At 41.9% G+C, this 22,564-nt stretch overlaps 1 protein-coding gene across 1 annotated transcript; it reads right to left on the bottom strand.

Moving 5' to 3' along the window:
- Positions 1 to 259: 259 nt before the first annotated feature.
- On the bottom strand, positions 260 to 1,503 carry LOC103700424 (glutathione S-transferase F10-like). The gene is made up of 3 exons (XM_008782371.4): positions 1,242 to 1,503; positions 1,036 to 1,087; positions 260 to 944 (listed from the first exon to the last, which is right to left on the bottom strand). Exons 1-3 carry the CDS (start codon positions 1,389 to 1,391, stop codon positions 460 to 462), a joined length of 687 nt encoding a protein of 228 aa, XP_008780593.2. The 5' UTR covers positions 1,392 to 1,503; the 3' UTR covers positions 260 to 459.
- Positions 1,504 to 22,564: the final 21,061 nt, after the last annotated feature.

The following is a 22,564-nucleotide window of genomic DNA, read 5'->3' as shown; positions in this document are numbered from 1 at the left end:
CGCCTCTGCGAGGCACGTGAGGCACCTAGTGCCTACGTGGGGGCTACATGAGGGGGGAACACGGGGCTCCCCTGCCAGATATTGTCCGGTTCTGGGGCTTCACGCAAGCGTCCTTCACCCCTCCCCGGTTTTGTTTTCCACCCAAAACGCGTCTGCAGGATTTGGAGTCACCCGCCTCATATGCCCAGGCTCTGGAACGAGTCTTTCCGATGTGGGACTATTGGGCTTCACAGCGATCTTACATATTTAGCTCAGGGGAATATTTGTCTCCACAATATCTTATTATTCTTAACACTCCTTTTTCTTATTTTTAATTTTTTGTGAGATACAGAAGATCTTTATCCATGACAGATGCAGGTCAAGAAGACTTGCATAGTAACAAACACACAACAAAAAAAGGAAGCCGCAACATGAAGGGAAGCCAAACCACACAGCAAACAAAGTCATCCAAATGAAACTCTAGTTCTCCAATTTCTCCAGTGGACTTGGATGCTCACTCTGAATTTGGACCACCCGCTTCCATGAAGGCCGATCCGAGATTGCTTTCCACCACCTCGCCACATTCTTCCTTGAAGTGAAAAGCTTGCGTCCCCTCTCTGTCTTGGTAACAAGGTAGTGTGCGTTGGGGAGGTGTGAGAGGTCGGCCAGCGTGAATTCATCCCCTGCCAAGTACTCGTCCTCTCCCAGCCTACTTTCATAGATGTCAAGAACATCGGCCAGCTTCTTCTCATTTCTCTCGATCAAAGATTGATCAGGATGCAAGCCTAATGGTGTTGCGAAGGCCAGATGGAAGACTAGAGTTGAGCTTGGAGGGTCAAACATCCGAGCTTCTGCTTGCAGCCACTGTTCAATCGTTGCCCTCTCGAGAACACCAGTTCCAAAAAGGGTCTTGTTTCCCATATCAGGGTACTTCTCCGAAATGTGCCTGCAAGCATCTCTTGAATCTGGAAGCATGAAAGAACCACATTGCCTTTGGATGTTAATTGGATTCCCATACAAAATCAATACATAAGAAAGTATCTGGGGACAACTTACCAACAAAAATCATGAACTTCCCATCTTTAAAGATTACTTGACCAGTAGGATCCTGCTAATTTGAATGGAAGAACCAGCAGTAGTTATCTTTGCAGTGCTACACTAGTATTACTACAACTTGAAGAAATGTGAGGCAGTAGTTTGTTTTTTTTTTTTTTTAATTTCAGGTGAAGAAATGTGAGGATAGAATTATCAAAATGACTTGCCTGTAGCCTAAGAAACTCAGGGACCACTGGCTCTCCCTTGAACTTGTCGGTACGAATGAGTTGGAAGTCCAAGTTCTTCTCGAAGAGGCATGTCAGCACCCTGGCAACATCTGTGGATGTTGGCTGTCCAAATACCTTCAAGGCCACCATCCTCACTCTCTCCCTCTTGTTCGGTCTCGCAAAGGCTGAAACCGCACGGAAGGATTACATGTCCTGGGGGGGATTTAAGGTGGCCGGTGATGGTTTCTGGAATTAAATGCTTGCTTGTTTAGAAGGCAAAAGAGAGAATAAGGCTAGAGGAAAAGTTAAGGGTGCAAAGCTTGAAGCAAACAACAGGTTTAAGGGGTGTAACAGTGGATTTACATAAAGAACATGCCACATTCTCTCCTTTGAGTATAATTCTTTCTCCACACAGCAAGGAAGGTAGAAAACGAAAGATGTTTGAAGCATCATTGTCACGCCCCGACCCAAAATCACGAGCAGGAGGTTACGGCAATTAAACGTCTCATCATGATATCAAAATCGAGCAGTGCAAATAATTTAAATAATAACATTCAAATTCTATTTAAATAGCAAAATTAAAAGTCTTACAAAACCAATAATATTCTAATATCTTGTATCAACTCTAAAATAAAATCTAGTCTAAACAAAAATGTCAAAATTTTGTCTCTAATCGCACTCCCATGATAAATCCCCGAGTCGAACTAATTCTTCATATATGTAAATATAGTAAAAAATCGTATAATAACCTAGACAGCAAGTAAGCAACGAATACTTTAGCTAGATAAATCAAACAATAAAATAATAATAGTATACTAAAATTGAGCATGCAAAAGTCATCGATTCAAAGCCAAATCGATACGATATTCAGTCACTTCAAATTTCAATTCTTATTGCATAAATTAATTAATTATCTTTCAAATCATCAAGTTCATCTTGAGAGCCATGAGCTATGACCATATTTATACTCAGTAGTTGGGCTAGAATATAAGCTCATCAAAATGCCAACGTATAACTCCCACTGGCAAGGTATCGATATGCCAACGTATAACTCTCACAGGCAAGATGTCGATATACTAGTGAATAACCCCCACTAGCAGGATGTCGATATCCAACAGGGCCAACGAATAAACTTCATTGGTCGGGCCAGATCATAACCATAGCGAGAATACATACATGCCAAAATAGATTTTCTTATCCAGTCACATTTTTCAGATTTCATAGGATATAACATAATTTTTAAAATAATTATTAATATGTCTGACCTGTTTTACTAAGTAAATATCAGAATTTAATCAACTAATAATTATTTAACATTAATGTTGTTGCCCAGATAGACAACCCAAGAGGGGGGGTGAATTGGGTTTTTAAAATAATTTGCAACTAAAATATTTGTGGAAGACTAATTAAGACTTTAGCAAGATGATTAGTTAGTTGCTATGTGCTGTGAGTGAGATGAGAGTAAGAGAAAGGAACAAACAATCACAAACATAAGGTTTTTATAGTGGTTCGGAGCTAACCCTTGCTCCTACGTCCACTCCCCAAGTCTCACTTGGGAATTCACTATAACCCCCTGGATTACAGTCGGTTGTTTTACAAGCTCACAACCAAACTTGTTGTTTTACGAGCTCACAACGAACTCGGTCGGTTTTTCCTGGCTCACCGACTAGAACCACCTCGATTGTTTTTCCGGGATCACAATCGAACCCTTACACGTTGGTTTTAACCTAGGCTCACCAACCAACCTCTACACCCTTGATTCAATCCCCCGATTGAACCAAGCTAAGACAATATGCTAATAATGAGGACAAACAGAAAAACAGAGCTTCTCAAAAGCAAATATACAGCAATATTAATAAAAGCAAAGTTAAGAGCCCTCAAACGCGTTTAAGTTGGAGAAGAGAAAGGGCTTCTTGAACTTCGGGTCTCCTCTTGAAATTCTGGACGACTTGAAGGCAGGAGGAGATCTCTTTCAATGTTGGAAGATGTGGTTGGAAGGAGTTAATGGCGCTCTTCCCTCTTTTCGTTGAAAAACCACTTGCAGAGAATGAATGCTTGATCTTTTTGAATGGAATGGTAGTTCTCTACCTTGCTACAGTCCTCTGTGGCTATTTAACCCATCCCCCACGGAAACTAGCCGTTAGACACCTTTTTCTGCCCGTTCTGCACACTCTGCACAACCTGACAATATGTCCGTTGGGGGTCGGAGTCGACTCGCACGATCTGGAGTCGACTCGGCTGTAGCGGGAGTCGACTCATGCTTTTCTGGAGTCGGCTCGGCAACTGTTCCGGATTTGAATTAAAGTGAACTCCTCGGCTGGGAGTCGACTCGACTTAACCTGGAGTCGACTCGCCAACTTCTGGAGCTGACTTGGCATTCTCGGAGTCGGCTCATCCCATGAAGTCCATGGAGCTAATTTTCAACTTGGCCCACTCGAGTCGACTCGACAGTCCTGGGAGTCGACTCGGCGCTCAGAGCCCGAACTCCTGATCTTCTGTCATTCGCCTCGTCCAGTCTTGGAGTCGACTCGGACTGTTCCGGAGTCGACTCAGCTCTCAGTTTCTGAAACATACCCTTCTGCCTTGGAGTCGACTCGAGCTGTCTGGGAGTCGACTCGGCTCTCAGAGACAATAATTTGGTCTTCTGTCTTTTTGGGATCGCGCTGTCTCGGAGTCGACTCGCGCATTGCGGGAGTCGACTCGAATCTCAGAGTCCAAAAACTGCTCTCTGACTTTTGCCTTGTGAACCACTGAGAGTCGACTCTCGCTTTCTTTGGAGTTGACCTGCCAACCATCGGAGTCGACTCGCGTTCCACAGGAGTCGACTCGAATCTTAGGGTCGAAAATCGCTCTCTGACTTTTCTGTCTGTAACTCCTTGGAGTCGACTCATATTACTCCGGAGTCGACTCGGTAAGCATCGGAGTCGACTCGCGCACTTCAGGAGTCGACTCGCTGACAGGTTTTGAGTTGATGCTTTCTGTTCGTCTGTCTGTTCTCAGTCGGAGTCGACTCGTAATGATCCGGAGTCGACTCGAGCCCGTGCCAGTGATTCTGATACGCTTGGAGTCGACTCGTAATATTCTGGAGTCGACTCGAGTCTCAGACTTTGGTTCAAATTGACTTCTTAACTTATCCAAACTATCTTGAACCAAATCTAGAGACACTTAGACAAGATTTTCACTGAAACACTCAATTGAATTCATTAGTAAACAAAAGATATACTCAAATGCTTTGAGCTCATCAAAATCAAATAGGGTTTTAATCAATCACTCCATAATCTCCCCCTTTTTGATGATGACAAAACATTGAGTATATGTAAAGTGAATTGCTCAATAAACAGGAAAATAAAATTCATAAATGAATTCAAGTGTCTGGTTATTTAATTTATCCAAGCTTGAAAGGTGTGAAACAATAAATTTTGGAGTTAAAGCTCCCCCTTTCATTTGGAATTATATAAGCCTTCATATCATGCAAACAATTGTTTGGCTTATATATATTTAATGATTTAGCTTTCTTAAGAAAATTCAGATTCTCTCCCTCAACATATGCATTCATCTTTGTTTTGGTTCTCTGAATTTCCTTTTAATGCATTGAAGTTTTTGGACTGAAATTTTTGGTTTTTAGAGGGAAAATCTGTCAATTTGTTCTTGAGTTGGATTCAACTAATCTCCGAATATCCCTTGAATAGATTCTGGAGATTACTCCATTAGGAGCCCCAACAGAGAGATAATGAGCCTCGAGGTACCAAATCCACTAAGAACAAATTTCATTTTGATTCTTTTTATGTTGATTCCATTTACATATCTATTAAGTATTTCTCCCCCTTTTTGTCATCGTATCAAAAAGGAGGTAAGCAGAACACACAATCAATCATAGATCAAATTGCACAGAATTGAAGAGAATATGTCTACTCATTGTATTGATTTGTATGTAAAGACATTTTAGAATACAATAAGTAAAACAAAAAAAAAAAAACATGTCAAAATAACACAAAATGATCTAAGGTTTCCTCGAGGAGGATGCGGGTCCCCGAGGCATGCGCTCTGCAAGTAGTGTGACTGCATTGGTGACGTGCTCGAGCTGTCGGATAATGGCCGAGGTGGCCCTGCTATGTGTCGTATTGAGCTCGGTCACCGACTTCTGAAGTGTGTCCAGCTTGTCGATGAGCACATTCGCCAAGCGCTCGGCCCCCTGGGTAGTGGTGCCCATATCCTGTCGGACGTTATCGCGCATCGTCCGAGTGGTGCTCGAGACTTCGCTCATGCTATGGAACTGGGCTTGGACCAGGAACCTTACATTGTCGATCTCTTCCCGCACATGGGCCGTCATCTCAGCCACGGCGGACAGGGAAGGGACCAACGCTGAAGAAGGTGCAGGAGAAGGAGCAGGCACTGAACCCCGGAGCTCCCTAAGTAGGTCGTCCCGGAGATCTCTAACTATCTCCTGCCGCAACTCCCGGAGCTGCTCAGGAGCGATCCGGACCTCCATGGGCTGAGTAGGTGGAGCTGAGGAGGAGGGTCCGGCTGAGGTGGAGGGTACTGGAGTGGAAGGCTGAGTGGGATAATCAGAATCAGGGTCTGGACTAGAAGAATGTCTGGTGGTATGTGTGGAGGTAGAAGACTTCCTAACCCATGTCCCCTCTACCTTCCGAAAGCCCATCCTGTGCAGGGTTCCCGTTCGCGTGCGATCTGTCCATCGCAATGCACGAGAGGGTTCCCCCTCAGGAATAGGGATCTCGGCCTCCCTAAACAACAGGGTGAACATCATGCCGTAGGAGAGGGTGAGCCTAGGTCTATCTAGTGGCTCACATAGATATCTATAAATAAGTTTTGGGAAGTTGACTGGGGTGTCCTGGAGAATATAGAACATAAGGGCGAGGTCCCTCTCAGAAACAAAATCGAAGCGGCCAGTCTTCGGGAAGAGGGACCTAGACAGGATGCTCAGGAGGATCCGCACCTCAACTGGATGTGAGCTAACGGATACCTCAACTAAGGGGGACTAAGGTGGATAACCTAGAATGGCCGTAAGGACCTCAGTCCTATCCTCGGGGTGTGTGGGAGCCACCCCTACTTGTGGAAGGTGGAGGATTTGGGCAATGATATCCTCCGAGACGAACAAAGGGACACCGGCTACCGTGCCCTCTATACCCCCATCTCCCCTATGGACGGTACCATAAAACTCTCTAACTAGTACAGGGTATGTGGGGAGATCTAGGGTAAGGAAATATTCTAGTCCCTGGACTCGCAACCTCTCTCCTATCGTAAGGCCCTCCCGGGAGAGATAGTCGAAATCGACGTATCTCCCGGTGGAGACCGCTTTCCCGGCACACGGCCTCGAGGGAACGGCCCTCGGCGGGGAACGAGCCGGAGGTTGTGGCCTCACGGGGTCGTTCCGGGCCTTGGAACGCCGCTCGGCACCGGTCGCGGAATGGGGCCTCTTCCGGCTTGGGACAGTGGTTTTGCGAGGCATGGTTGACCTAGAACGGGATGAAAACCTAATGGACGATGAAAAATCGACGGGAAAAGGACCTAGAGGCGGTCGGAGACGTTCTAGGAGTCGACTCTAGGGTTTTGAACAGTGGCGGCGGTGAAAAGATGTGTTTTCTAAACGATGGAGTTAGGGTTAAAAAGTCGGATCCCGACAGCGAGTCGACTCCACTGAGTCGCGAGTCGACTCGACCTCGAGTCGGCTCCAAAATATGCGCGAGTCGACTCTCCTTATGCGCCTGTTTACCTCGAGTCGACTCCCGACTGTATGCGAGTCGACTCCCCCTCTGCTGCCATCGTTCTCGAGTCGACTCCCGTAAATGTGCGAGTCGACTCCCCCTTACGAGCCGACTCTGAAACTTGCTCGAGTCGTCTCGAACTCTGGCATGCACCTAAAAATCATGCTATGTTCGTGCCGAATGAGGAAAAATCACTAAGTTATGATCTGATTTGATGATCATTGTAAAGAAACTCTAAATTAACCATGATCTAATCATCAAAATCAATGAACTAGTGGAAAATACCACTAGGATGGATCAATCACTCCTAATCCCCTCCTAAGCACACTAAATCTCTCTTCACTTAGGGGTTTTGTAAAAATATCAGCTAATTGATCATCAGTGCAAACAAATTGTAGTGTCACATCACCATTCAGTACATGATCTCTTATGAAGTGATGTCTTATCTCAATATGTTTAGTTCTTGAATGCTGAATTGGATTTTTAGTTAGATTAATGGCACTTGTATTATCACAATTAATGGGTATTTTATCTTGTTTAATGCCATAATCTTCTAATTGTTGTTTGATCCACAAGATTTGAGCACAACAACTCCCGGCTGCAACATATTCAGCTTCAGCAGTAGATAATGCAACCAAGTTTTGTTTCTTGCTAAACCATGATATTAAGTTTTCTCCTAAGAATTGACATGACCCGCTGGTGCTTTTTCTATCAAGTTTACATCCAGCAAAGTCTGAATCTGTATATCCTATTAAGATCATGCTAGATTCTTTAGAATACCATAAACCTATATTCTTAGTTCCTATTAGGTATTTAAAGATTCTCTTAACTGCAATTAGATGTGATTTCTTAGGATTAGACTGATATCTAGCACACATGCAAACACTAAACATGATATCAGGTCTACTTGCAGTAAGATACAATAAAGATCCTATCATACCTCTATATAGTTTCTGATCTACAGATTTACCTGATTCATCTTGGTCTAATTTGCATGAAGAGCTCATGGGGGTGCTGATTGACTTGTTCCCCTCCATATCAAACTTTTTAAGTATCTTCTTGATATATTTGGCTTGATTGATGAAGATGCCTCCTTCAGACTGTTTGATTTGAAGCCCGAGGAAGTAGTTCAGCTCTCCCATCATGCTCATCTCAAATTCACTCTACATCAAATCAGCAAATTCTTCGCAGAGGCGATTGTTAGTAGCACCGAAAATAATATCATCAACGTAAATCTGCACTAATAACATATCTTTATTTTGCTTTTTCAGAAATAGTGCTGTATCTACATTACCCCTAGAGAACTCATGTTCTAATAGGAATTTGCTAAGCCTCTCATACCATGCTCTAGGTGCTTGTTTCAAACCATAAAGTGCTTTGTTCAATTTATATACATGATTAGGGTATTGATGATTTTCAAAACCAGGAGGTTGTTCTACATATACCTCCTCATTAATATACCCATTTAAAAATGCACTTTTTACATCCATTTGAAATAGTTTGAAGTTCTTAGAGCATGCATATGCTAATAATAATCTAATAGCCTCAAGTCTAGCTACAGGAGCAAAGGTTTCATCAAAATCTATACCTTCTTCTTGATTATAGCCCTTTGCTACTAGTCTAGCCTTATTCCTTATGACAATTCCATTTTCATCAAGTTTATTTTTATAAATCCATTTGGTACCTATAATTGAATATTCAGAAGGTCTTTCAACTAGATTCCATACTTTGTTTCTAGTAAATTGGTTTAATTCTTCTTGCATTGCATTTATCCAATTTACATCTTTTTCAGCTTCTTCTATGCGTTTAGGCTCAAAATGTGAAACGAAAGCTAGATGATTGTTTAAGTTCCTAAGGGATGCTCTAGTCCTAATAGGTTGAGACGGATCATCTAGAATTAATTCCTTAGGATGCCCGTGAGCATACCTCCAAGCTTTGGTTAGCCCATGATCTACTATAGTCTCTTGGCTTGATGATGCATCTTCAATTAATTTTTGACTGTTATCTTGTAATGTCATCTCGTCAATCTTTTCTTCAAGAATTTCCGTATCATCATCAAAATTGACTCTCTTACTAGAAGAGATATCACTAGAATCATCGAAGACAACATGTATGGATTCTTCTATAATTAGGGTTCTTTTATTAAAGACTCTATATGCTTTACTAGTTGTAGAGTACCCTAAGAATATGCCCTCATCAGATTTAGAATCAAATTTTCTTAGATTATCTTTCCCATTATTATGAACAAAACACCTACATCCAAAGATATGAAAATAGTTTACCTTTGGTTTTCTGTTTTTCCAAAGTTCATAAGGTGTTTTCTTTATAATAGGTCTCAATAAAACTCTATTTAATATATGACAAGATGTATTAATGGCTTCTCCCCAAAAGTACTTAGGGAGGTTACTTTCACATAACATAGTTCTAGCCATTTCCTCTAGAGTTCTATTTTTCCTCTCCACAACTTCATTTTGTTGTAGTGTCCTAGGTGCAGAAAAATTGTGTGTTATCCCCTTTTTACTACAAAACTCATCAAATAAATGATTTTCAAATTCGGTACCATGGTCACTTCTAATAGCTACTACTGAAGTATCTCTAGCATTGGTTACTTCTTTATGAAATTTCTTGAAAACTGAAAAAGCTTGATCCTTATAAGCTAAGAACATGACCCAAGTGTATCTAGAATAATCATCTACAATAACTAGACCATATTTATTTTCACCTAGGCTTGTTGTTCTAGTTGGTCCGAATAGGTCCATGTGTAGTAGTTCTAGAGGTCTAGAGGTAGAGACACAATTTATAGATTTAAAGGAGTTCCTTGATTGTTTGCCAAATTGACATGCTTCACATATTTTATTCTTTTCAAACTTTAATTTTGGCAAACCTATCACAGAATCTCTTTTAACTAGTTTAGATATTGTGTCCATGCTTGCATGACCTAACTTACGGTGCCATAACCAACTAGCATCATTATCCTTAGTTTCATTAACAACTAAACACGGGTTGTGTTTGGCAAGCTCCTCAAGGTCTACAACATACACATTTCCACGTCTTATTTCTTTAAAAACTAAGCTATTGTCATTTGGGTTTGTTATGATGCATAGTGATGGTTTAAACATAACATTATAACCTCTATCACATAATTGACTAATGCTTAATAAATTATGCTTAAGACCATCAACATATCGAACATTATCAATAAAAGTAGAAGGGGTAATTTGAACTTTACCTATACCAATGATGTGACCTTGGTTATTGTCTCCAAAAGTCACAGCACCTCCCTTCTTAGCTTCAAGGGTGAAGAATTGATCCTTGTCACCCGTCATGTGTCTTGAGCAGCCACTATCCAAGTACCAGCAATTTTTGTTGACCTTGGCTGCAAGACACTCCTACACAAGCAAATCATATAATCTTAGGTACCCAAGTTTTCTTGGGTCCTTCATGGTTAGTCATGTTGGTTCCTTTTGGAACCCATACCCTTTTAATTTTTCTTTTTGTTTTTCCTTTTCTATAATTGCACACATTTGCTTTATGTCCTAAAGTTCCACAACAGAAACAGGTTATTTTCTTAGTTTTGCTTTCTCCTGCTTTAACAAAGAAGTTACTAAGAAGTTTTTGCTTATTTTTTGGTTTATATCCTAAACCTGCTCTATTGAATACCGCTCGTTGACTATTAAGTATCATATTCAATTTTTCTGAACTATATGTAAATTTTTCAACCAAGGGTTTGTATTTTTCAAGTTCTTTAGTTAGTGTTTGTTTTTCTGCTTTTAGATCATTTAGTTCTTTTGTGATACTCTCATTTATATGTTTATTGTTTTTGGGTTCTAATGTTTCTTTGTTCAGCCTTTCATTTTCTTTAGTTAAGGTATTATTCTTTTGTACCAAGATTTGGTTGCTTGTTTTAAGTTCTGCATTCTCTTTGATAAGAACATCTTTATCCTTAACTAATGAATCATACTTACGGAGATGAGTTTGGTTAGTTACTTTTAGTTCTTTGTTTTTAACGTTTATTGTTTTGTATTCATCCATTAATTCATTGAAAGCATCATATAGTTCATCGAAAGTAAAATCTAAATGTGGTGCGGATGTTACCTCATTGTCATTGGCCATGAAGCAGAAATTGGCCTTTTCTTCTAGTTCCTCATCCGATGATGACGATGATGCGTCGGAGTCCGATAGGGTGGTGACAAGAGCTTTCTTCTTCTTGTACTTGCTCCCCTTCTTCAGTAGGGGACACTCAGCTCTGATGTGCCCCGGCTTCTTGCACTCATAACACCCAATCTCCTCATTTTTTCTTTCCTTACCTTTATCCTTGCGATAGGAATTTGAGGGGCCTCTCCTTTGATGAAAGGTCTTCTTTTGGTTGATGAATTTTCTGAATTTGCGCACGAGAAGAGCCTCATCATCATCTCCCTCATGATCCTCTTCTTCACTGCTGCTACTGCAAGACAAGTCTTTATTAGTTGAAGTAGATTTAAGAGCTATTACCTTTTTCTTATGGGAGGACTCTTCTTCGTTGTGTTGCTTCATGGTTAGCTCGTGCGTCATTAGAGATCCAAGAAGCTCCTCAAGAGGAAGCTTGTTCAAATCCTTTGCTTCTTGGATTGCCGTCACTTTGGCTTCCCATGACCTTGGTAAGCAGCGAAGAATCTTCCTGACAAGATCACTGTTAGTATAGTTTTTGCCAAGGCTTTTTAGGCCATTAACAATGTCAGTAAATCTAGTGAACATGCATGTGATTGTTTCATTAGAATCCATCTTAAATAGTTCATACTTATGAACCAATATATTTACTTTGGATTCTTTGACTTGATTTGTGCCCTCATGGGTCACTTCAAGTCTATCCTAAATCTCTTTTGCAGAATTGCAAGTAGAGACTCTATTGAATTCATTCCTATCTAGTGCACAATAGAGCACATTCATTGCTTTGGCATTGAGTTGTGCCTTCCTAAAGTCATGGTCATCCCAATCCTTTTCTAGTTTGGGTACTGTGACACCCTCTACATGGATGGATGGGATGTATGGTCCATTCAATATGATGGTCCACATCTCATAATCTTGGGCTTGGATAAATATCCTCATCCTAGCCTTCCAATATGAGTAGTCGGATCCATTAAAGAATGGGGGTCTTTGGGTGGACTGACCCTCGATGTGGGAAGATCCAAATGGGGTTGTCATTTTGATCTTTGACTCTTAGGGTAGAAGAGTTTAGGCTCTGATACCACTTGTTGCCCAGATAGACAACCCAAGAGGGGGGGTGAATTGGGTTTCTAAAATAATTTGCAACTAAAATATTTGTGGAAGACTAATTAAGACTTTAGCAAGATGATTAGTTAGTTGCTATGTGCTGTGAGTGAGATGAGAGTAAGAGAAAGGAACAAACAATCACAAACACAAGGTTTTTATAGTGGTTCGGAGCTAACCCTTGCTCCTACGTCCACTCCCCAAGTCTCACTTGGAAATTCACTATAACCCCCTGGATTACAGTCGGTTGTTTTACAAGCTCACAACCAAACTTGTTGTTTTACGAGCTCACAACGAACTCGGTCGGTTTTCCCTGGCTCACCGACTAGAACCACCCCGATTGTTTTCCCGGGATCACAATCAAACCCTTACACGTTGGTTTTAACCTAGGCTCACCAACCAACCTCTACACCCTTGATTCAATCCCCCGATTGAACCAAGCTAAGACAATATGCTAATAATGAGGACAAACAGAAAAACAGAGCTTCTCAAAAGCAAATATACAGCAATATTAATAAAAGCAAAGTTAAGAGCCCTCAAATGCGTTTAAGTTGGAGAAGAGAAAGGGCTTCTTGAACTTCGGGTCTCCTCTTGAAATTCTGGACGACTTGAAGGCAGGAGGAGATCTCTTTCAATGTTGGAAAGATGTGGTTGGAAGGAGTTAATGGCGCTCTTCCCTCTTTTCGTTGAAAAACCACTTGCAGAGAATGAATGCTTGATCTTTTTAAATGGAATGGTAGTTCTCTACCTTGCTACAGTCCTCTGTGGCTATTTAACCCATCCCCCACAGAAACTAGCCGTTAGACACCTTTTTCTGCCCGTTCTGCACACTCTGCACAACCTGACAATATGTCCGTTGGGGGTCGGAGTCGACTCGCGCGATCTGGAGTCGACTCGGCTGTAGCGGGAGTCGACTCATGCTTTTCTGAAGTCGGCTCGGCAACTGTTCCGGATTTGAATTAAAGTGAACTCCTCGACTGGGAGTCGACTCGACTTAACCTGGAGTCGACTCGCCAACTTCTGGAGCTGACTTGGCATTCTCGGAGTCGGCTCATCCCATGAAGTCCATGGAGCTAATTTTCAACTTGGCCCACTCGAGTGGACTCGACAGTCCTGGGAGTCGACTCGGCGCTCAGAGCCCGAACTCCCGATCTTCTGTCATTCGCCTCGTCCAGTCTTGGAGTCGACTCGGACTGTTCCGGAGTCGACTCGGCTCTCAGTTTCCGAAACATACCCTTCTGCCTTGGAGTCGACTCGAGCTGTCTGGGAGTCGACTCGGCTCTCAGAGACAATAATTTGGTCTTCTGTCTTTTTGGGATCGCGCTGTCTCGGAGTTGACTCGCGCATTGCGGGAGTTGACTCGAATCTCAGAGTCCGAAAACTGCTCTCTGACTTTTGCCTTGTGAACCACTGAGAGTCGACTCTCGCTTTCTTTGGAGTCGACCTGCCAACCATCGGAGTCGACTCGCGTTCCACAGGAGTCGACTCGAATCTCAGGGTCGAAAATCGCTCTCTGACTTTTCTGTCTGTAACTCCTTGGAGTCGACTCATATTACTCCGGAGTCGACTCGGTAAGCATCGGATTCGACTCGTGCACTTCAGGAGTCGACTCGCTGACAGGTTTTGAGTTGATGCTTTCTGTTCGTCTGTCTGTTCTCAGTCGGAGTCGACTCGTAATGATCCGGAGTCGACTCGAGCCCGTGCCAGTGATTCTGATACGCTTGGAGTCGACTCGTAATATTCTGGAGTCGACTCGAGTCTCAGACTTTGGTTCAAATTGACTTCTTAACTTATCCAAACTATCTTGAACCAAATCTAGAGACACTTAGACAAGATTTTCACTGAAACACTCAATTGAATTCATTAGTAAACAAAAGATATACTCAAATGCTTTGAGCTCATCAAAATCAAATAGGGTTTTAATCAATCACTTCACAAATGTCATGTTCCTTTACCCACCAACATTCAAATCTGAAAATTCTTGAAAAATGGAATTTAACATTACAATCCAGAGCGATAGGAGGGTGATCGGAAGCTGAACATAAAACAGCCTTCTAAAAAGAGGTGGGGAACAAATTGTCCCATTCAATTGAGATTAAGAACCTATCCAATCCAGCCAAAGACGGATATTCACGCCTGTTACCCCAAGTAAAACTCCTCCCTTTGAGATCCAGATTAATAAGATTAAGAGATAAAATGAGATCTTCAAAGGCAATATTGTCTTTAACACATTGTCTAACTCCTTTGCTATCGCCAATTGATTTAGTAATGTTGAAATCGCCTTCTATGATCCATGGACCTCGATAATTTCTTCTAATATTATGCAATTCATCAAAGAAAGCTAGTCTTAACTGGCTGTCGTTAGGGCCATAAACCATGGTGATCATAATCGATTGTTTAAGGAATTGATGGAAGAATTCTGCCGTGATGGAGAAGCGTTTTAACACAAGACTTCTTCGTTTCTAAGAGCTGTTGTTTCTGTTCCAACAGAATTCGACCCAAGCATTGTAGAAGAGCTGGCGTCCTTTGGACAAGAGATTTTTGATTCTTGAAGCAAGACAATATCACATTGGCTGAAACAATTAAGCCTCGGACCTCACGTTTTTTAGCTGGGGCTGTTAGCCCTCTGACATTCCAAGAGAGAATCAACATAAATGACAGTAAAGCAATAATAGAAAAGAAGTGAAAGCACCAAAGATATTTATAAGGATCTCAGTTAAAGCAAACAGAAGTTTCAGATCAAACAAGAAGCCAAGAGGCTCCAAGATAACAAAGAAATTGCTGGATTACAATAAGGACACCCATCTTAGACCCAAAATGACCAGTTGAATATAGGGAGTAGTGCCATTGAAGAAGAGTTTTTGGTAGTAACTACAAGGGTGAATATCATAATCCAAAAAGTGCCGACCATAGCAGCAAGATTGGAAACTGTGTGTGAGAGAGAGGACACAACTAAAGGGGTTAGACACGATTTGAAGCATGAAAATGCAACAAGATCATCTTGGATCGGCTCAGGATGGATAGCTGGACCCGGTTCGACTCCTTCTCCGATCATGTGGCCCGAAGCAGGGGATACTGTAAAGCTTGAAGAGTTTCGGAGAAGCTTAATGGAAATATTCAGCCCTAGAGAGAGTTTCAGAGCTTGATGAGAAGCATGAAGGAGGTTGTGCTAGGAAAGGAAGAACACAAGGAGGTTGTGCTAGGAAAGGAAGAACACAAGGAGGTTGTACTCGAAAGGACCCATGCACGATAAGGAAAAAGATGGAGAGCTTGTTTATCTCTGAGCACAAAAGGCAGACTCCACTTCGGGCAGGATGAGCCTCTATCATAACAGCATTCAACAGCTTGTTGTATCTCAAGATATAAGGTTCTTCGACGGGGACAAAGATGTTAAGAGATTTAGGCCTCCCCGAGATGAAGATGGATTCTTGGTTCTCCATTTTCAATTTATGATTCGCTCTGCACTTTCTTGCAGAGTGACCAAAACCTCTGCAAAGGAAACAACAAAGATTTTTCTACACTCCCTCTTAAAATGCCCATACATTTCACATCTGAAGCAAGATCCGATCTTCAAGGGAGTAAGCTGCTTTGGCTTATGCGAGGTGCTTCCAGCTTTAAAGCCAGAGGGAGAGGTCTTGTGAGATACTGGGCTGAACAGCCAGCCCAACACCCCTTTTTGGAAGGGGCAGAACAGGGGATCGCAGACGCGTCCCCTCCGACTTCTCCGGGCACAAGGACGCCGCGGACACTCCGCGGCTACACTGCGGTTCGCGTCCACCCCGTGGCCGCACGAGCGGCCGCTGATCTCGCCCCACCGCCGCGAAAATCGCGGCGGAGAGCCGTTGAAATGGGGTGATAAAAACCCCGTTCTTTCTCTTCCTAAGAACACTTCCGAGCCCTCCTCCCTCTCATCCATCTCCTCCTCTTCCTCTCCCTTCTTCTTCTCCTCCCTCTCCTCTTGCTTCTCAAGTGGCCGGCGTGCCGCCCGATCAATCGCCATCACCCATACGCCTTCCCCTGTTTTGAAGATTCACATCACCTCGGTTCCGAGCGTCGCCACCGCCGCCGCTTGACCGCCGGATCGAGCCTCCCGCGGCCGAGATCTTCTTCCCATTGCCTCTGCCACCGCCGGTAAGCTTCTTCCGCTCTTCGATCTCAACCTTAACCATGCTATTTTCCTCCCTTTGCTTTGGCCCCAACCGAGATCACTTGGTTTCCCTCCGACGCCGGGCACCGCAGCGGCCGGCTGGCCATCGACCGGGTGACAGCCCCTGGCCACCTAGGCCAGCCACCCTGCCGCCCTCCTCCTCTTCCGCTCTCCCTCTCGGTTTCCTGTCCGTGGGGGGGGGAGGCCCATCACGGGCCAAATGGGGCCCGTTGGGCCCTGTCCATTACAAGCCCAACTTGGGCCCTGTCCATTACAGGCCCAACTTGGGCCCAGTCTAGCCTGGTTAGGTCCAGTTAGGTCATACCCTATATGGGCCCAACTTGGGCCTATTTGAAATCCGAATCCGAAACCCGAAACCCAGTTCAGACCCGAAACCCGAAATTTGAACCCGTTTGGCCAATAAATGAAATTTTGCAGTTAAGCCCTTGGCAGTATATTATTTCACAAAAGGGTCTTCTGTAATTTGTATTTGATCCCTATAGAAAAGATTTATTACATAAAGGTCCCCAACTATATTTATTTGCTCCCTTTACTCAAGCTTTATTACGAAATAGTACTAGATAATTAGGTATTGGCTCCTGAAATGAATTTTTATTGTATAAATGAACCAATTAGAGGCCAACCTTGGGGCCCCTATTGGGCCAGGTCTATGCGGGCCCATTAGGCCGTGTCCGATGTGGGCCCTATCGGGCCATGTTCATTATGGACTAACTCTAGGCCCTGTTGGGCCGTGCCCAGTAGTATTATTTCTGAATTTTGCTTAGCTCTAAAATTAACAAGAAATTAATTAAATTCAGGTGAACCTGATCTGCCTATCTGAAGTAGGGGTTAAGCGAGAAGAGGTAAGTAACTTAATACTCAAGTGTGATTTCCAAATTGTTTGTTAAATTGATTAAGTTTCGATATATGTTTTGTATTCAATAAAATGGGTCTGGCATGTTAAATTTTATTTGAAAATCATGTTATATGCTCTGAAATTCGTGAAATATGACTGTATAGTTTATGAAATCTATTTTTATATATATGCATTCTTAGCATGGCTATGATCTGTTCTGTTCTGTTCTGGCCCCGCGAATGGGACTATACGTTGGACCTGTCGACTTGTAATCTGTGAGGAACCGGTTTCAACATCGCGCCACCGGTAATTAGAATAGTGGTTTCTGGACACCGTTGCCACCGGTGACTAACAATAGTGGTTTCTGGCACTCTGTGCAACCCACGCCACTGGGTTACGTGGCCGTAGCCTATCATGTTGAGATTCCGGTATCAGAGTTTTCAGAAAAATGATAATAAGTTTTGAAAACAGCAAAACGATGTTATTTATGATTTATTCCAGACATTATCTTGTATTTTTATCTGATACGCTCTGACCCCACTTTGGAATATTTTGTTGCTTACTGGGCTAGTGTAGCTCATTATTTTATTTTCTCTATTTTTCAGATCCAGAGGCTTGATCGCACGGGATTGGGAAGTGCGCCAGACTTTTCGATTATTACTTCAGTTATTAGCATTTTAGCTTTTTGGGATTTTGTACGACTGCTTTTGAATGATTTTAATTATTTATGTCAATTTTGAACATCCGTGATTGCTCCGATATGTTCCGATGCTTTGCATGCCTGTGCTGAAAGTTAAATATTTTAGGTTCTTCGATGTTTAGTATGCCGATTTTTTTTTTTTTTGAAAACCATGGCTGAAGCTGATCGGGTTGCCTACATACCCCTTCACAAGGGGGATCAAGCCACATGTAGTTCTTTTTAAGTTTCAAAAATGCAGCGAAAAAATCGAATCAAATAATTTAATTCGTACATGCTTACAAGATCAAATCTAGAAATCAGCATTGTAAGAACACATAGGATTATGCCGAAATCGTTTAAACAATTATGCTAAAAACTTTATGCATGATTAACTATTAGATCTGAAAGGTAAATACTCTATTCCGATCAATCTCCGAATATCCATCAAATGGATTCTGGAAATAACTCCGTGAGGAGCCCCAAAGAAGGGTAAAACCTCGAAAAATCGGACCTAGACCTTGACTCCAAAATAAAAGATTAATATAGAATTAATACCTTTTATGATGGAAAAAACTTGTGGATCTGATCCTTGACTTCGCAGCCATGCACACGAATGGCCTCTACGAGAAGTACACGCGAAGCCCTAGGTAGATCGTTTTCCGCGGGAGCACTAGCTCGCACAGGAATATTGTAGTGGCTGAAGCTTTCTCCTTCTAAATCTCAACTTTTGATTATTCTTCAAGGAGATGGAAGATGGACGTGAGGATGAAGGAGAAGAAGGGATGGAGGCCCTCAAAAAATTTTTTCAGAATTTTTTGAAATCTCTAAATATTGTATATCTTGAACCCAAGGCATAGGGGTCTTTTATAGCCAAAAGACCCCCCTACGCCTCACACCTAATTTAGCCAATTAATTTGGCTGATAAAATCCCCAAAAATTCTGATGGTTTGGTAGCTAAGAGGAGATAAACATATCCAAATTTCGTGCATTTTGGATTCCTAAAAGATAGGAATTCATACATCCAAAGTTCAGCCGCAGACCACCCTATTTCATGCGTCATGCAATCCCTATAAATTAGAAAATTCATATAAATCTTTCTAGAAAGATTTGAGGTACCATTTTTATAGAAAATATAGCCCCACGCCTCCTCTCTTCTTATGCCAATTTTCAGCCAAAAATAAATAGGATACGTGTGGAAATATTGGGGACAAATCAAAGTGTCATTCTTCTCCAAGAAGATAAGGATGGGTTCCTAAAATTTAGGGATTCTTCTCCTTATCCAATTTTGATTATTTGGACTCATAATCCTCATCAAATAATGTCTTCTAATTGATTTAGATCAAGCCCAATCCAATTAGGTCAAGTTCCATCAATTGGGTCAAGCTTAATCTATTTGGGTTGACCCAATCCAATTTGGTCAAACACTGATGCAGCCCAAATTGAATCCTATTCAATTTGGTTCAACCTAAGCCCAATTACTCAATCAAATTGAGTTCATTAGCAATCTAATTACTAATCAATACTCCAATAAATCAATAATTATTTTAATGCAACTTTTGCTTGGGATAATTTGTCAATCGAATTGACCAAATTACCCCTGAATGATTCTTAATCATCAATCAACCATTTGATCAACCTAGAAACTTCTATGCGTGTGACCTCATAGGTTTGAACCTAAGCCAGTAGTATAGGAACGTCTTCCTATACTAATCAATGTGACCATCTAGCAATGGTACCCGACGTCCGGATAGGCCAAATATATGCGAAGCAAATATTCTGGAACCCTGGACTATGGTTACTGTATAATTCAATCCCTTTGACTCCTAATGCCAGGATGACTTAGAGCTCACTGTCAACCCTATAATTAGTACATCCATTATGTGATTAACTTTAGATTTTTCGTGACTCCTCACTGGGATTACCCTGGCCAAGATTTTGCTAAATTAATCACAAGACATTATCTCCTGTTTCCAGAAGGGATCAATTCCATCTCGACTCACAACTGACTACGCAAGTACTTGACTGCACCCAGTGACCTTTTGTCACTGAATTACAAATTCAGGTAGTCCGGTACCAAAGTACAGTGAGTTGCTTGCTAGTCACAGGTTGCGATCTCAGGTCGGAGGGCCAAACTTATACCCATATCCACTCGGAACATCTCTTGACAGTAGAGCGTTGGTCACGTTCAGTGAAATGTACTCCTACACTTCACCTGTGTGGCACACCAGTGTCTCCACACTCCTTGGTTAAGAGGACAACCAACGTATATATCACACAACGACCTAATCTCGATAATGTTGTCGTCCTGGTAACAGTATATCATTTGATCGCGAATAGTTTTAAGGACTTGAAGATAAATCCTTCTTTATCATAAAATAAGTCCTAAGGACTTCATCATATAAGAGTTCATTTAAAGATGTACAATGAAATGATGAATAATGCCAAATAACACTTTATTGATTTGTCAATTCATTTATAAAATTCAATCATCAACATGCTGACGATTGACATTTAGGATACTATTCCCAACAACTCCCACTTAGCCTAAAGCCAATCGGCACAGTATCTAATACCCATCTTCGACTTGTGTTCGTTGAACTCTTTGATGCTGAAGACTTTGGTAAATGGGTCAGCTAGATTTTTTTTTGTGTCGATCTTCTGAAGATCAATATCACCTCGTTCGACGATCTCTCGAACCAAGTGGTAGCGACGTAGAATATGCTTGGTCCGTTGATGTGCTTTGAGTTCTCTTGCTTGAGCTATGGTTCCAGTATTGTCACAAAATATAGGCACTGGACCATCAATGGAGGTTGTCACTCCAATCTCGGTGATGAACTTTTGCAACCATACAGCTTCCTTGGCGGCATCAGATGCTGCGATGTATTCTGCTTCACATGTAGAATCTGCCACTGTATGCTGCTTGGAACTCTTCCAGCTGATGGCCCCACCCTTAAGAGTGAAGATATATCCTGACACGCTCTTACTATCATCTTGATCTGACTGAAAACTTGAATCAGTATATCCATCAAGTTTTAAGTCAGAATCACCATAGACAAGCCACTGGTCTTTAGTATTTCTCAAATACTTAAGGATGGTTTTTACAACCTTCCAGTGGTTGCTACCTAGATCAGACTGGTATCTGCTCACTACTCCTAGTGACTATGCCACGTCTGGTCTAGTACATGTCATGGCATATATTATAGATCCCACTGCCGAAGCATATAGAATTCTATCCATACTCTCTCTTTCTTGAGGGGTTGTCGGACAATCCCTTTTAGAAGGTTAATTCCATAGCCCATCAGAAGATAGCCTTTCTTGAAATTAATCATACTGAACCTCTTCAGTATAGTATCAATGTATGTGGATTGGGATAATCCAAGCAATCTTGTAGATCTATCTCTATAGATCTTCTCCCAAATCCTTCATGGCAAATTGAGATGATAGCCAAACTTTTATTCCTTATAATGCAGAAATGTCATTCCCGATTAAAAGAATGTCATCCATATACAAAATAAGAAATATGATAACTGAACCATTTGCCAATTTATAAATGCAAGGTTCCTCTTCATTCTTATGAAGCCATTGTTAGAAGTATGCCCTAGAAGCCAATTTGGCTGACGCATTATTTTATTCTAGGACATAATTTTGTACTTGACTATTTATTATTGAATAAATAAAAGGCATCTTTTTCATTCATGTTCTTATGTGTCCATGAATCGTCCAAGGAATTAATAAGATGATGACGCATATTCTCAAGAGTTGAGAATTTGAGGCATGTGTCATTGGTGATTAATTCCTGAATTGCTCCGATCGATGGATCATCACGAGGACGGTGATTGATCCGCTGAGATTAGTGCACATATTGCTTTCTTTGATGGACAAGTCTTGAGTCCACAGTGTAGGGACACTGGAGCAATTGTGCAAGTGCTTGTTAGAGAACAAGGAAACTGAGCGTGACCAACACAAGAAGTCACTTGGATGTCTATCCACTCGTCAGTGACTTGCTTGATGTTGCAGTAGTGTGACTGGTCCTTTGACCTGCGATGCTTCGGCTACTCACAGTGAGGTTATTGTAGTTTGACTGCACAAATACATGGTCTCTAGCCATATGGGTCCATGCAGTGTAGATTGGTTGCAGTAGGTTCACTGTAGGAGTAGGGTATGCATCTACAAGGAATCTATCGACCTTGATAGATAAGGAGAGATCCTATGTGATTTATAAGACTGAGTTCGTAAGACCTCGGTCGGGGCAGATTGCACAGTGGAGAAAGAGTTCTCTGCTCTCGAACTTAAGTCGAATAAATCTTGACATATGACAGACGAAGGGGTTTGACGAGTTATCCATGACCTCCGTCTTGTAGGGATCCACGATAGAAGGACTGTATCACATGATAACTGCACCTAGAGGTTCATCATTCTATTCTGCTGGGTAGCCACTACATGCTGCTAGGTGTCACTGGTGGATGGTGGGACTCATAGGAATTATCTTGATGATCGATAAATCCTAATGAGTAGAGTTGGAATCATTCCGACCCATTGAAAGGAGTTTTCAATGATATTGTGATAGAGATCACAATATATCTCACTACCAGTCAGAGTAGAACCTATGGGGTCACACACACTAGAGGCATTGACCGATCCGATGGTTGAATCGTGATTAGGAATCAC

The sequence above is a fragment of the Phoenix dactylifera genome, unplaced genomic scaffold (assembly GCF_009389715.1).
Source record: "Phoenix dactylifera cultivar Barhee BC4 unplaced genomic scaffold, palm_55x_up_171113_PBpolish2nd_filt_p 000414F, whole genome shotgun sequence".
Taxonomy (NCBI): Eukaryota; Viridiplantae; Streptophyta; class Magnoliopsida; order Arecales; family Arecaceae; genus Phoenix; species Phoenix dactylifera.
The sequence above is the reverse complement of the archived record's forward strand: the minus strand, read 5'-3'. Positions and strand labels throughout refer to the sequence as shown.